General features: G+C 42.1%; 1 protein-coding gene across 3 annotated transcripts in view; it reads left to right on the forward strand.

Annotated features, from left to right (window-relative positions):
• The window catches only part of NR2C2 (nuclear receptor subfamily 2 group C member 2), a 93,142-nt gene that overhangs the window by 35,055 nt on the left and 41,119 nt on the right, over window positions 1-16,968 (forward strand). The window contains exons 1-2 of one of the 3 annotated variants that reach the window (XM_090022688.1): window positions 4,746-4,837; window positions 11,779-11,889. In XM_090022688.1, the coding sequence (XP_089878814.1) occupies window positions 11,818-11,889 (72 nt within the window). In that variant the 5' untranslated portion in view covers window positions 4,746-4,837; window positions 11,779-11,817. Of the gene's footprint in view, window positions 1-4,745; window positions 4,838-8,099; window positions 8,119-11,778; window positions 11,890-16,968 lie in introns of those variants that run through there. The other 2 variants (XM_090022686.1, XM_090022687.1) reach the window with 2 other exon arrangements.

Below are 16,968 nucleotides of genomic sequence, written 5' to 3' on the forward strand. Positions count from 1 at the left end.
AGTCTCCCACAACATCCTTGCAAGCAACCTAAGAAAGTATGAGTTAGGTGAATGGATTGTAAGGCTGATAGAAAACTGGCTGGATCATTGGGCTGAAAAGGTAGTAATAAATGGTTCGATATCTAGTTGGCAGTCGGTATCAAGTGGAGTTCCCCAGGGGTCAGTCCTGGGGCTAGTTTTGTTCAATGTCTTCATCAATGACCTGGAAGATGGGATGGATTGCACACTCAGCAAGTTTTCAGGTTACACCAAACTGGGGGGAGTAGTAGATATGCTGTAGGATAGGGCTAGGATTCAGAGAGACCTCAACAGATTGGAGGATTGGACCACAAGAAATCTAGTAAGGTTCAATGAGGACAAGTACATCTTGCACTTAGGATGGAACAATCCCGTGCACACATATAGGCTGGGGGCTGACTGGCTAAGCAGCAGCTCTGCAGAAAACGGCCTGGGGGTTACAGTGGACATTAAGCTGATTATGAACCAAGTGTCCCTTTGTTGCAAAGAAGGTTAATGGCATACTGGGCTGCATTCGTAGGAGTATTGCCAGCAGATCAAGGGAAGTGATTATTCCCTCTATTTGACACTGGTAAGGCCACATCTGGAGTACTGTGTCCAGTTTTGAAACCCTTCCCACAGAAAGGATGTGGACAAATTGGAGAGAGTCCAGGGGAGGGCAATGAAAATGGTGAGGGGACTGGGGCACATGAGGAGAGGCTGCGGAAACTGGGCTTATTTAGTCTGGAGAAAAGAAGACTAATGGGGGATTTGATAGCAGCCTTCAACTACCTGAAGGTGGGTTCAAAAGAGGATGGGGCTGGGCTGTTCTCAGTGGTGGCAGATGACAGAACAAGGAGCAACTGTTTCAAGTTGCAGGAAGGGAAATATACGTTAGGTATTAGGAAAAACTTTTTCACTAGGAGGTAGTAAAGCACAGGAACAGGCAACCCAGAGAGGTTTTGGGATCTTCATCTTTGGAGATTTTTAAGACCTGGGTAGAAAAAGCCCTGGATAGGATGATCTAACTGGGGAGGGTCCTGATTTGAGCAGGGGGTTGGACTAAATGACCACCTGAGGTCCCTTCCAACTCTAGTTTTTGACTGTTCTTGCTTAGAGTTATTTAGGTTTTTTGGTACCTTACTGAATTGGGGTGTAAGTTTGTTGACTTAACATGGGTTGCATGTGATCATGGACTGTTATTCCATTTTAAGGGGAACATTTTTTTACCATTCAGGAACACATCCGAATTGACTGCTTCTGTCCTAAGGTAAAATAAGCTGAATAAAGCAGGGTTAAAAGTTTGCAGCTTATATCTATTTACTGTGGAATAGGAGTGGAGAACCAGAACACTTATGGTAGGTTAGCTGTGCAGTAAGTGTACCTACCGCATTTTTAAGGAGTTCGTGTTTTGTTTGTCCATGTCCCCACACTGAAAAATCTGCACTGATGTAAGCTGGTACTACTTATTCTATAGACAGACTGAAGACTTTTAAACTCTTCCAAGTTCATGATTTTATACACTAGATAAATCTTGTCTTCATTGTTTTCTTATTATTGTGTAAAGTGCCATATTTAACAGAGAACACATTTCAGTACTCAGGTTAGGAGTCCTTGAAGTTGAAATTAAATCCTAGTGTTACTTAAAGTCACCTAGGTCATGGAGTTGTTACATAAGCTTCTGTAATGGAAATTCACTGTAATTAAATTTACCATCATAACATTTTTCATGGATTTTAGCTACTTCTCGCCAACATTTAGTTAAATTATGAAGACAAGAAAAAAAATCCCTTCCAGATATTTCAGAATGTTTCTTTTATTAGTAGCATATTGTTGCTCTAATGTGCCAGATTTCATTACATCCAATGCCAAATGTTTTGTTAGGGAGTTAAAATAATGAATCACAATCATCAGATATGCATCATGAATTTAATGTATTAATTCTTACATATAATAAGACTGATTACATTTCTTCATGTTTGAGGGGTGCATAGTAGTTTAGCGAGGCCTGTGTTCCTTTAAATACATTAGCTTAATGAACTGTAAAGATAAAGATGCTCCACGGGGAACATGGTGGTTTTCTTTTTCCATTTTAATGATTTGAAAATAATTCAGGAGCTGGGCAAAGTCTTTTTTTTCCTCAAAAACATTTTTGTGTGCTGCCTTATAGTTCACGGAGAGGTAGCAAGTTGAGGGGCTGAGGTGGAGAGAAGGGGAAGCTTTATAACCTGAGTGCATCTTCCCCAGATGAAATTAATTGTATTATTAGACAAACTGCTTCAGCAGCTGGCAAAACAGCAGGAACACGTCGATTCTGCTTCCTTGGTTACAGGGAGTGATAGTGCACTTGACCTTCAGAGGAGCAGGGTCACAGAGAGGGCATTTTTAAATAATTCTGTCTGGTTTCTGTGATTGGAATCTTCACTAATGGAGACTGGATGCAAATGTCTGTGAACAGACTAAAAGTGACCTCTACATTCTTGTTGGATTGTTTTGGGCTGAAAGGTTTGCTGAGAAAAAATGTAAATAAAGCTGCAGGAAGGATCTGACACTGTAAGTACTAGAGTCTGTACAGTATATAGCTAGGGAGCTCCAGGAAGCAAACAATGCTAAGGGTATCGAAGCAGATCGTTTTATTTTTTCTTGAAATATGTATACTCAGTGTTTTGCTTAATGGAATCTGATTTTAAAAAAAGCTTTTGGAGAATGGATTTTTTTTTTGAGTAATTGTAAGGAAAAATATGTAGTGGTTACTTGTAAACAACTCATAATTAAATATGTTTAAAATTTGGTAGGTTGAAGTTTCTTATGATTTAAGGCCTGTTTTCTTTCTTTTATCATCTATTGACAGACTTCTAATTAGTTGCCAGTATTTAAAAGAAAAGCAAGCAGCTGTCTTAGATATTTTTTAAACCTGTTTTCATCTTTTGCAGAATATATTATGCCTTTCTTAATTAACTTGGTAGACTAAAATTTTACTTACAGTGTTTGCATCTTTCATAGTGGGTGCTTTAAACATGTGGTACAAGTTTCATAGTGTGTTATATATTTTGCACTTGAAATTTGAATTGTAAACACTAGTTATAATCCTACAACTTACATATAAACAAAATATAAGCAAAACTGTATTATTTACCTGAAATAATATTCAGACCTTTTATTCAGAATAAGATTAATTAATCTATTTCTAACTGAATATTATAGATAAAAATACCCTTATATAACAGCCATGAAGAGAAGCTGGTTGATTTCTGATAGTCCTGTTTCTTAAATCCACTCAGAAAGTTGCATATTTTTAAAGCTGAGGGTATATTTCCTAATTAAATATTTAAAATTGGTACAATTATAACTCTTTAGTATGGCATGATAGCAACCTGTGATGATATATTCCAGTCCTTTGTATGGGTCTGACATGGTTAGGAAGCAATTTTGCTTTAAAATAAGAAACTCCTGGATCCTTTCTCAGTCCTGCATCTTTTGTATTTAAGAGAAATTAACCCTTTGCGCTGGTAATGTTCTACCATATCTGCCATTTTGTATCAAGCCATAACCATTCCATGGAAATCAGTGGAATGGTAAATCTGACATATTCCATAGCACAGTGTGTGTTTTCTGTTTTGATGCGTACACTTGTCAGAAAAATATAATGATAATTATTTCAGATGTCATTATGTACAGTTATGCTCAGCCTCCCTGGCCAGATGAGTGGTGTAGGGCCAGACTCCGGGCCAGATCCAGCGCAAGGTTAATCCACAGGTGTGATCCAGAGCATTGTCATGAACCCACACACTGGATTGCACCTGCAGATTGAACCTGCATGCTGAATCCAGCCACAAAGCAACCATGCACCAATGCCTTCTGGTGCACAGAACCATGTCATCCATGCCAGTGGGCTCCCAACGGGTCCAGAAATTTGCCGGTGAAAGAGTGGTGATAGTGTTTATGGCTCTGGGAGCAATTAATGCTGCTACTGCTTTCCCAATGCCAAATTTCTGGACCTATGGGAAGAGCCATGGGCCTAATGACACTGCTCTGTTAATTGGATCAATCCCACAGGTCAGAAGTTGAGCGCTTCCGATTTTGTAAATACGTCTGAACAAGCTGGTCAAATTTTGTAGCTTAGTGGCCTTTAGTTTATTCACCCTTGTGTTCATGTGTAGGTACTCTGTATGTTAGTAGGGACAGACAGATAAATACACTCAAACAGCCATTAAATACACAATACCTTATTAACTCAAATAAGGGCAAGTGCAGCCAACACTGAGCATGACTATAAAGCACATAGTCCATATTGGACAAACATAGGAATATACCACAAAGATAGCTTAAGGCAACACATTTCAATAAGGTATACAATAGTGCTCACTGAGCACAGACCTCCTCAGCGCAACTCTTTTTCAAGTCATGGTGAGCCACTATATTACATATATTTTTACTTCTTCTTCATTCCCACAGCTTTGCTTCACCTTTCTTTACCATTTCTAGTGATTACTGTTTCTTCACCAGCCTTAAATATTTGGCAAACATCACCAAACAGGCCCCAAACAGTTCATGCAGATTCCCTCTATCATCCTGTTGCATATTAGTATGGCCCCACCCTCCATGAGGTGAAGCCAGACAAAGTTGCCTTATGTCTCATCTGCCTATCAATTTTTGGCAGATCCCAGAACTCATGACAAGAGCACCTGGTTCCAGTCATGAGTGGGAAGCTAATTAGCCTGTGGATCCTTTGTGGGGGGTATCTGGAATACATACTGAGCGGTGCTGAGCTGTGGGATGAAATGCACCATGGCTTGAAATCCTGTTGACTCTGCTGGTGCCCAGTCCAGTGAATTATACGGTAAGTCATGAGCCTTTTGCCTTTGGACTAATATCATTCATAGTTTGTACTCTATATAAGTGGATGCAAAAGTCCTCCTGACACCGGGAATTAGATTTTTGCTGGTTAGGCATCTAATTTTAAAATATTGGATGCTCTATAACACCACTGATCAGTGCTATGCCCTGCGTCTGTCTCTCCTAGCACAAAAGGAATAGAACTGCCTGACTCAGTTAATAAAAGTTTTTATCTGAATACAATTAATTAACATTTTTATGTTAATAATGTGCAGTAATATTTTGTTTGGTGCCTTAAGTGTTTTTCTTTACTTTAAATCAAAAAGTAGCTAAAATAATATTTACCTTAACAACTAACAGAACGTTCCTCCCTATCCAAATTTAATTTATGACTAAGTCCAAGTTTAGTGTTCTCAAGCAAGGCAGACTTGATCAACGGGTCCTTCCAGAACTGCTTGGGTGGGGGTAACATTTCTGCTTTTGTCAACGTAAGCTCCATGTAAATTAATATTAATATATTAATATTTTATGTTTCAAGAGACCTTGGTTTTATCGAAAGATAGAAGATAGAGAATCTAAGACCAAATCCTAAAAATTTAAGTATTTTCTTGGGATTTCTAAATAGTAAGACTATATGGTTGTTGTAAGTTGATGACGCAACGGATACAATTTTACAATACCCTTGACAGTTCCGGAATTTATTTAGGAACAGTTTAAATCGTCTTAATTAATGGAATGTAATTACCATCATAGCCTGACTTGTGTAGGATTTTGAGGAGATCAGAACTTCAAAATGATTGAGATAACATTTAAGATAAGTTTCATTTTGCATCACAGATACACTTTAAAAATTCCAGTTTTTTTAATACATTCAAATGAAAAAACATTTAATTACAACCTTAGTTGTGGCTCATGTGTACCTCACAGGTCTCAAATAAGTAAATGTCACAGAAACTGAATTCTTTTGTAAATCTGACTATAGAAGATAGAAATGTGACGCTTACTTTGTGTGTGTGTGTGTGTACACACACACATATATATATAGAGAAAGTCTGTTTCTACAGCCTACAGAAACAGACTACAGACTATATATATAGTCAGTCTTCAGTACCATATGGTCTGAGTTCCTTGTCTATTTAGTTAAGTAAATTAAAAGGAAAAATTGCTATTTTGTATCATTGTTGTAATAATAGCTGTCAGTATTTGTTGTTTAAATGGTAAACACTGTTGCCACTAATCACTTCAATATTATTGCTGGGTTCTGTTTGTACAGAAACTATCAATAAAGCATGTGACTGAGAAATGGTCTGTGATGCAGGCTCTTGACTCTATCTGGAACTAGCATATTCTGTTGTGTTAAAAATTATTGACAAATTAAATATGTTAAGTCTCTTCTGAGAAATTGTTGTAATCCAGCGTATTAAAAGCAATAGTTCCATGTGGACATGAAATCTGTGTGCCAAAGCTTTCTAGGAAAGTTAGTTAAAAATATTGTTATGTTTGCACACTATGATTCACTAATCAAATAATATCCATTGATTTCAATTTTCCCTCAACAGGCAAAGGCATTTGCCTACATCCCGGAGTACTGATTTGCAGAACATAAATTTAAAACAAGTCTTTCTAGTGAGCACCATACAAATAAAGATATAAAATTGTGTTTTAATAATGTCTAAACCTAGAAATATCAGAATGAATTTTTTAAAATTGTTATTTAAATAATGTATTACAAACCCAAGTATTTTGTACTGACTCTCAGTCAGAGGGTTCAGTCCTGGGAGCTCTCCCAAGTATGCAAATTCTGTCCGTTTCAGATGGTATTATTTGTGTGGAGGGCTTGAAGGACCCACTCTTGATTTTGCTATTCTCATGTTTGTGACTGAACAGAGAGTGTTATGTGAATATTTATATAGTTGCTTCAATAATGAAAGGGTGAGTTTTTTATTTGGTGTATACACAAATAGGATTGAAAATGTTTTTGCGTTCTCTTCCAAATATTGAGGAATCAAACAGTAGATCCAGTTCATATTTAGATATGAGGGAAGCCAATAAAACCTAATAAGGCTTTTTCACATGTCTCAGATGAACACTAGAACTGAAGCAGAGCTTAACCAAAATAAATTTCCTGGGTCTGGGGATTGATAATGGCATATGGCACTTTCTCTTTTACTTGCAAGTTGATAATGACTGAAAGCCTATTAGCAGCCTTTGTGAAATGAATTTAGGTTCTTAGTCTGTTTCCTAGCTGGCCAGTGCTTACTTTACGGAAGCCATGATCAAAATGAGTACTACTTGTTTCCTCTTATTGGCACTTACATCAACATAATTGAGGGCTGAATGGACATGAAGAATGAACAGAAAAAAAATCACAGTTGGTAGGATTCTGTATGTATAAGTTTGGAGTACCCATGTAATACCCCTTACATGTACAGAGGTCTTGAAGGTTGTTGCACTGCTAAGGCTCACAGAAAGCTTCTTTAATGTCCAAGCCCCCAGGCCTGGAATAGACTCCCTCCAGAGGTGGTGCAAGCACCTACTCTGGACTCTTTTAAGAAACATTTGGACGCTTATCTTTCTGGGATCCTTTGACCGTAGCTGACTTCCTGCCCCTCAGGCAAGGGACTGGACTCGATGATCTTCCGTGGTCCCCTCCAGCCCTAATGTTTATGAATCTATGAATTCTTGGAAATCCGATTGAATGTATCTATAGTCTTTCTGGGACAAGTAGCCAAATGTCCTAAACCAGGGGTGGCCAACCTGTAGCCTGGGTGTCAAAAGTAGCATAGGCAGCATCTGTGTGTGGCATGTAGCAGGCTGAGGAGAGGCAGGCAGCACAGTGACAGATAGGGCAGGGAGCAGAAAGCAGATCTGCAGATCAGACAGGGAGCACAGGACAGGAAGCATAAAACAGCATCACCTTGGCCAGGGAGGCAGCACAGGGAGCAGCAAGCTGAGTAGCAGATAAGGTAAGGGAAAAGAATCAGAGTGGCACTTAGGAAGGGTGTAGAGCTTATTTGTGGCATGACTGCCAGAAGAGTTTGCCCTCCCTCTGTCCTAAACAGTAGAGGTGCACTTATATATCAATGCCATATTGGATCTGCACTGATAAAAGGAAAAATAATGTTATCAGCTGTCAGCTTTTTTGGCCGGTGTAGCCAGTGATGTCACTGATGAATATAATATGCCTTCTGGCCAGGGTCCCCAAATGCCATGTGCATGTGTGCAGCTGCAGTATGCACATGGCCAGGAATGCAGCCAGCCAAGGCGGACAGCAGTGCCCTGCAGGTAAGTCTGTGGAGGGGGAAGGGGTGTAGGGGAGGAAAGGGGCATAGCCGGGGGGGAGGGGGAGAGGTAGATTGAGGCGTCCATGGTGAAGGAGGGAGTGGGGCTGGGAGTGCTGTCCAGCCATGGTGGTGAATGGGATCCTGGGGTGGGGAGTGGCTCCTTGCAACTGTGTGCACCTCCTGGGGGAGGCATGTGCCCACCCCTGGATTTGTGCGTGGGGCAGATGTGGGCTGCATACTGTGGGCTCTGTGCCCTGCTGCCTTTGCCCTGGGAGCTGTGTGCTTGCTATACAACCCCTGCCCACCTGGCAGCAGTGGTGACAGCACATTGTGCCTCCCACTGCGGGGCAGGAAGGGGACATTTAGCCAGCACATGGCTCCCAGGGCAAAGGCAGCAGGGTGGAGAGCCCTAAGCCTGCAGCGAGCAGCCTGCCTCTGCCCTTGCCCAGCTCGGCTCTGCTGCTAAAAATGTCCCTGTGTTTTAAAATGGTGGCAGTGATGCTTGAACTAAAGCTTATTTGACAAGCTTTAGTTCAAGTGCCACTGGTGCCATTTTTAAGGACCAGGATGCTGATCCCCTAAATAAGCTGCCTGCAGCTTCTTCCAGCTCCCTGCCCTAGTCCTGGGATCCTCTGGCTTGAGAGCCCCAGCCCCGGCCCACTCCCTTCCTTACCATGGGGCCCTCAATCTGCCCCGCCACCTCCACCCATCCCCTCCCCTCCCCTCCCCTCTGCCCCTTCCCCTCCACAGACCTACCTGCAGGGCACTGCTGTCTATACTGCCTGGCTGTGCTCCTGTAAATAGGTTATCGGATTGACATTGGGCGATATGCCTGGTGAATAATTGGTTATCGGTATCAGCCAAGAAAATCGTTATTTGTGCACCCCTACTGAACAACCATACATGTGATATCACACTCGAACAAATGTATTTAAACTGCAATTCTATGCTGAATATAATGGTAAAAGAACAACATTTCAATTCTCTGGATGTATTCAGGGTTCATCTCCTTACTTATATGACAAAAATGGGCTTATGCAGCATTTTGTACTCATTAGTCCTGCAGAATGAAGACAGACAGGAACCGTGGAGGGAGATAGTTTCTGTTCCGTCTCACTCACTAACAAGAGTTGTTAATTCCAATGGCAGGATCAAGTGTTATATTTTTCTTGCACACAATATGCACCATTTCCCCCAAAATCAGAACCCCCAAATTGGGGTGTGTCTATTAAGCAGGGAGATGTTTTCTTCACTGTTTTCTTCCAAGCATACCTGGAGACACTGCATGCCATACAGCTGCCAAGATGACATCCGTTTTTATGGCTCAACAAGCTAATGGGGTGGAGTCCTGTGTTAAAACTTCTCACAGTTATAGCTATTGGCTGAGCACTTATGTAGCCCATGCCTGAAGCAGGAAGTGAAGCTTGATGAAGTTTTTGATGTGGACACAACCTGTGTTTTTACAGGAACTTGTATAAAGAACTACCTATAATGAAGAAGTAACAGTCTTGCTACTGCCCTTGCAAAGGTCTAGGGCCTAACCTTGTGCAATTCAGAGTAAGTCACCCTGGGAATATTGAGTGTCCAAAAAATGTGGCATCCAAGGACACAGTCTGGGTGAGGCAGAAGACAACAGGAAGTTCCCAGTACCAGCTGCCTCACTCAGATGGTTTCCTGGGATGCCACACTTCTTGGAATCTGTGGGCAGGTCCCCATGTGGAGGTGCATGTGCTTGTAGAGGTACAAAAGACAGCAGCACAAGTTTGTGTCACTGCTTTATGCCCCATCACACGCCCCTGCACGCATGCTTTGGCACGCAGCAAATTATCCTGGGTAAGGGTAAGGGAGTGCGGGGCCCTGTGCTGACCCCTGTAGTATTACCTGGTGTCCTGGTGGAGTAGGGGTGCAGATCTGGCAGCATGGAGCTTAGCCAGCAGCCAGAGAATTGCTCTGGATGGCCAGCCCTCCATTTGTTCCAGTGCATGCTACTGATGCATGCTCTATGATGTATTTTTCCCCAGAGGTTTTTGGGGTTTTTTTGCTACTGGGATTTCCTGATAGCAAATTTTGCAACTGCACTACAAATCTGCACTGCGACACACATTTTCATATTTTCCATGTGCAGTTTATGGCACCACAAACTGCATGCCCCTGCACATGGAGACACACCCTCCATGTTTCCAAGAAGACTTACTCTATGTCCTGCACTTGAGCATGACTGGGGAAAAAAATCTGTTTTTTCTACTTTCTGCCTTCAAAAAACAAGGTGCATGTTTTATTTGGGGGCATGTTATATGCAAGAAAATATGGTATTACCTTTTGTCTTACTTGTGAAACCGTCATTGAGGATAATAACAATTGAACATGTAAAACTAAGGACAGGAATGGGCTGTCTGGTACCCGTTATTATTTATATGTTGGAGGGTCTGCAGCGCTAGCAGTAAAGAAAACTTGCATACTGGGCAAATTTGATCTAGAAATCAGAGTAAAACTAGAACCATCTAAACTTATCTACAGAGTTGCTTATCCAAATACACATCAACTCTAAAATTTGAAATTCACAGCTGAAATTCATGGCTGCTAGGCAAATGAGGCTGCAGTTTGTTCTGAGTAGACTGCAGAGGTAGCCAAGCATTATGCAAGATTTTAGGTAGACTACACAGATAAGCATAAAAGAGGAAAATGTCAGGGTTTGGCAGACAGGAAGCTTATGGACTCCTACAGAGCACTTATTATCCCCTGACTTTCACTATATTTTCTTTAAGTGAAAGTCCCAACCAAGAATCAAAACATCCCCGGGCTCACGGGGGTATTTTTGGGATACACAAAAAATATAGGATTAGTAATAAGTTTTCTTCTTTTCTTCACCCACGTGAGAGAGGCTTGGTCTGAAATAATGTTCTAGAGAATAGAACGTTGAACCTAAAACTCAAACTTTGCAGATCACAAATCTCACAACATTTCATTTTCTTCATCTATAAAATATTAATAGCAATACTATCTCCAGAAGATTGCTGTAGGCATATAAACTCACTTGATCACCTAAAAGTTCATTCTTAAATCTGACAGGCATGTTACTGAAAGCAGCCAATGAATAAGTGACTGAGTGCTCACTAATCTCATTAAAGTAAATGGAAGAGGCAGGTGCACAGACATCTACAATCCAAGCCAGTTTTAGGTATGAACCTGAATGTGGATCTAGCTACCTAAATGTTGGCAGCTGGTTTTGAAAATTCTGGACTCAAATGTTCATCAGACATGTTAAGATTCTCACAGAAAAGGTGATCTGTTAATGCAATATACTATTGTGTCCAATACAAATAACTTTATTTTAAAAAGAAGCAAGAATATATTGAATAAATTATTGAAAGTTAAGAAAGTATATTTTTGCATTCCAATAACTGAAATACGATACTGTTTTATTGTGGCAGTTAAATTTATATTATACAGGGGCTGTTCTATAATGTAATTGGTGCATTCTTTTCAACAGCAACAACATACTCTGAAAATTCAGTGGAAACAGATAGAATGAGTTTTACTGACTGAAACCTTTTGTAATAAATCTAGAATCCATGGTGGAGCTGCTTGATGATTAGGAAAGGAAATATGTGGTATTTTGTAAAAGTGCATCAAAGTACAATTTCTCCCTGCTTATTTACAGGTACAGACTGTTCAGACAACATTATCTGAATCACCAGTGATGACCAGCCCCTCCCAGCGTATCCAGATTATCTCCACAGACTCTTCCGTAGCTTCACCGCAACGCATTCAGGTAGAAGTCCACTGGTTTAAGTAGCGAAATATTATATCTTCATTTTTCCTCTTTCCACTTAGAGTTATTATAAAACCTGTTGATGTCCTTTAAGTTCAGTGAGAGACAGATCAGGCATTCAGTGCAACCTAAAATTCTCTTCCTCTTCAGAAAAAGAGCTAGGATGTAACTGTTTAATTCTACGTGATAGTCCCTTCTTAATAAACATGGAATCCACATGTCCTTTGTAGGAAACAAAACATTGCCCAGTCGTCGCCCAGTGTTATTTCTTTGTCTGATTATAGTGAGGTCTTGTGTTTAACATTTCACAAATCACAGAGGTCTCTTTATGATTACCATTTATAGATCAGCGTTGGGAGTTGTCCAATGGCATATATTTTGTTATAATTTTTGTCTGTCTCCCCTATATCTAGGAGAGCAAAAATCAAGCAAGTACCTTTTCACAATCAGTCTATCCAGATTCCATTGCTGTAGAAGGTTTCTCTTGTGTAGAGTTAGGTTGTTAGTCTGGAGTGAGGCAGAAAACAGGGGAGATCTGCACCTTTATAGACTAAACCAGCGATGTACAAAATAGCTATACATCCAGGGATGCATAGCTTTTGCTGTACACCTCTGGTGTAGGTAGTCTATAAGGCCAGGTCCAGACATTACCCTTTTACTGATATGAGTGATCGGAAACCAGCCTCTACCCATAACAGGACAGAAGTTTGGCACACACAGACTAGTTTAAAAATGGCAGAACCCAGTCTAAGATTGTCCCCTCCTCACCCCACACCAAAGGGCAAATGTGTGGTATGTTCATTACCAATCTAAACTATGCCACTTACACAAAACCGTGTAACTTTGATCAGTTCTACCTCAGCCTCTTTTAATGTCTGTACCTAACTTTAAGGTATAAATCTACCCTGCCTTCTGCATGAATCCTAACTAACATGTATAGCTTATACTATACATCACTGGTTTAGTCTATAAATCTGCAAATCTACCCTGCCTTCTCTTTTCAAGACATACTTCTGGTTAATTTACAGTAGAATAAGCCTTTTGTCTCTCTGCATATAGACATATCTCTCTCCAACTTATCAGAAAACATTTCCTAAAAATGTATTTCCTAAAAATGCATGACTGAAAATACCAGGCACATGATGGAGTTCAGGATGCAAATCCTCACACCGTTAACTTCAACTTTGGTCAGTTAGGCACAAAAGTTCATTTAGGTCTTCATCACTCTACTGCTTCTGAAGGAGCTACCAGTCTGTGTAGAGGAAAAGTATCAGGATGGCAGAAAACAATTCCCTTAAAATAGCTACAGCAGTATCATGGAAATATTGTGATCTGTAGCTAGTACTTTAATATTTATTGATTTGTGTTGCTAGCTAAGATTTGCAGTGTAAAACACTGGTCAGGGAACACCTTCTTGGGCAACTGGTTATACTAGCAGCCTTAACAGTAATGGTTGCTCTTTAGCTTGTAGAAGCAAACTGGTTTAGACTTCATGCATTGATTTTTATGTGCAGAAATTCTTGATTTTATTTGCAGAAAACTTTAAACTCTGCAATGGTCACTGAGATGAGGTAGAAAATGATAAAATCTACAAATAAAAAAAAATTAAAGGAGCTCTTCAAAGCTGTTTTCTCAGAATACAGTGAAAGGCAGAAATTCTAAACTTCAAAGAAACATTTCACAAGAACCTGGTTTCCTCTCCAGCTTTGTCAGATTTCCTTTCTACAGAGTTCTTGAGTTTCACAAAATACAGTAGCAGAGACTCTCAATGAGGAGGGTGTTTCATAGTTTCACAGTTGGTAGGGTCAGAAGGGACCTAAGCAGATCATCTAGTCTGACCCCCTGCCATGGCAGGAAAGGATGGTGGGGTCAAATGACCCCAGCTAGGTGGCTGTCTAGCCTCCTTTTGAAGACCCTCAGGGAAGTAAACCACTTCCCTTGGAAGTTGGTTCCAGGTCCTAGCCACCCTGACAGTAAAGTTGTGCCTCCTGATATCTAGCTTGAATCAACTCTCAGTCAGCTTATGGCCCTTGTTCCTTGTTACCCCTGGTAGTGCTTGGGGGAACAGGGACTCTCCCATTGCCTGCTGGTGCCCTTGGCAAGTTTATAGGTGGCCACCAGTTCCCCTGTCAGCCTTCTCTTGTGGAGGCTGAACAGGTTCAGGTCCTGTAGCCTCTCCTCGTAGGGCCTGCCCTGCAGTCCCCTAATCATGCGAGTGGGCCTCCTCTGGGCCCTCTCTGTGTTGTCCACATCCCTCTTGAAGTGTGGCTCCCAGAACTAGATGCAGTACTCCAGCTGCGGCCTGACAAATGTCACATACATGGGGAGGATCACCTCTTTGGACCTGGTCATTATGTATCTGTGGATGCATGACAGTGTGGTTAGCCTTCCTGACCACGTCCCCACATTGGTGGCCTATGTTGATCTTGGAATCAGTAGTGATTCCAAGATCCTTCTCTGCCTCTTGCTGACGAGAAGGGAGTTCCCCAGCCTATAGGTATGCTGCTGGTTCTTCCTGCCCAGGTGCAGCACCTTGCACTTGTCTGTATTGAAACCCATCCTATTCTTATCCGCCCACCTCTGTAACCTCTTTAACCTGTCGAGATCTAGTTGTAGCCTGTCTCTGTCTTCTAGCGTGCTCTCCCCACATCTTAGTGTCATCTGAGAACTTGAACAAGGTGCTTTTCACCCCCTTGTCCAAATCACTGATGAAGATATTGAACAGTGTGGGCCTGAGGACTGAGCCCTGGGGAACCCCACTTCCCACATCTCTCCAGGTCAAAAATGACCTGTCCACCACCACTTTCTGGGTGTGGCCTTCCAGCCAATTTGCGACCCATCTGACTGTAGGCATTGACACCACGGATGCCTAATTTTTTTAATGAGGATGGGGTGAGAGACAGTGTTGAAGGCCTTCCTAAAGTCCAGAAAAACTATGTCTACTGCAACACTTACGTCCAAGGCTTTTGTCAGCTGGTCGTAGAAGGCCACCAGGTTGGTCTGACAGGACCTGCCTCAAATGAACCCAAGTTGGTTGCCCCTAAGCATAAACTCCCCTGCTGGCCCCTCGCATATGTGCTCCTGGATAATTTTCTCAAAGAGCTTTCCCAGGACCGAGGTAAGACTAACGGGCCTATAGTTTCCTGGGTCCTCTTTCCTCCCTTTTTCCATAGATATCACAGATTTCTGGCTGGAAGCGACCTCGGAAGATCATCAAATCCAGCCCCCCGCCCAAAGGGCAGGAAGTCAGCTGAGGTCATAGCATTGCAGCAAGATAAGCATCCAATTTGCTCTTGAAGGTGTTCAATGTAGGTGCTTCAACCACCTCCAATGGCAGGCTGTTCCAGACCTTGGGGGCTCGGACCCTGCAAAGTAAAGAAATTCTTCCTTATGTCTAGCCTGAAACGGTCTTGTAGTAGTTTATAACCGTTCAACCTCATCATCCCTTGGGGCGCTCTGGTGAACAAACGTTCACCAGATCCTGGGGGGAACCATCTTTGAAAATGGTGACCACATTGGCCGTTTTCCACTCATCAGGCACCTCACCAGAGCACCATGAGTGCTCGTAAAGCTGTGCCAGGGGTCCTGCAATAACCTCTGCCAATTCCCTCAGCACTCTGGGGTGGAGATCATCAGGACCTGCTGATTTGAACACATCTAGTCCCTCCAGAAGTTCCCTGACTAGGTCCTCACTGACCCTGGGTCTGGCTGCACCTGCCCTGGGTCCGTCTGGAATCCCAGTGTGGGAGATGTCCCTGTCCCTGCTCAGAAAAATGGAAGCAAAGAATCTGTTAAAGAGATTAGCTTTGTCATCTGATGTTAATCACCTTATTCCCATGCATGTCACCCCTTCACTCACGGCTCCTACCCACAGCCCCACTCCTGGCACAGCCCCTGCTGCTATCCCAGGTGGGCAGCACGGACCCTCGCACAGACAGTGGCTCCAGGCATGTTTGAAGGCCCAGAACAGGGGCAGGCAGTTATTTTGGGTGGAGAGCTGCTTACTGAGTTTTGGCAAGCCATCGAGGGCTGCATGACAGGCAGCCAGGTGCAGATAAGTATTAATTTTCTAAATTTTTTAGGGGCCTCATGGGCCAGATAGAATGGCTTAGTGGGCTGCATCTGGCCCACAGGTAGCATTTTGCCCACCCCTGCCCCAGAGCATGCTGCTGCCTCAGCACCAGTGGGCCCTGCATAACTGAGCGCCTGCAGCCGCCAGGGAGAAGCCACTTTTGCAAAGGCGCCCAGTGCTCAGCAGAATGGAAAGCTCACCCTGTCCACATGCAGACCAGTGTCTCCACAGCAGCCCCAGCACTCAGAGCCCTGCTATGTGCGTAATGTTACCATAGCGGTGGCAGCAGCAGGAGCCAGTAGTGGTCCCTTTGTTGCTGAGCCAAGCATGGCACCCTGTGACCACTCCCTGGTGCCCCCTCCCCTTCCTGCTGCTTGCTGGGACCTGTAGTTTGCCATGGGCTAGGTCGGGCAAAAGGGTGCAGGGTCCAGACTACATTTGCCAGGGTGCTTCAGGCACATGGCCACAATTATCAGCTACAACGACGAAAAAAAGCTGATAGCCGATAAAGTCATTTCTCCTTTTATCGGTGCCGATCCGGTAACCAACTGATATAACTGGCGCACCCCTACTAGTTACCATTCTTATAGTGTATAATAGGATTATACAAAGTGAACGACAAAAGAGTGGTAATTAGGAAAATATCTAGTCATTAAATAAGCATAACCAGTCACTTTCATTATTTTTATAAGTATTCTATTACCTTAACAGTTCACACATTCATTTAACGGGGGTAGCAATATGTGCAAAGTCACTACACATCATTTCTCCAGAACATCTTTACCTCTGACCACAACTATGGAATTAATTATTTCAATATGCATGGAATATATACATTGGGTGTTTGTATATCTTAAGATCATTGCTGTATCTTTTATTCAGCTGTGACTGGTTTTGAAATGTGAGTGGTGATAAATATTATCATTAACCAAGACTATATACTATATTATAAGGATAACGGGATATTTTGCCATAAAAATACAGATTGGGGGGAGGTTCTTAAATGG

The sequence above is a fragment of the Crocodylus siamensis genome, chromosome 11, assembly GCF_052110815.1.
Source record: "Crocodylus siamensis isolate JL-2025a chromosome 11, ASM5211081v1, whole genome shotgun sequence".
Taxonomy (NCBI): Eukaryota; Metazoa; Chordata; order Crocodylia; family Crocodylidae; genus Crocodylus; species Crocodylus siamensis.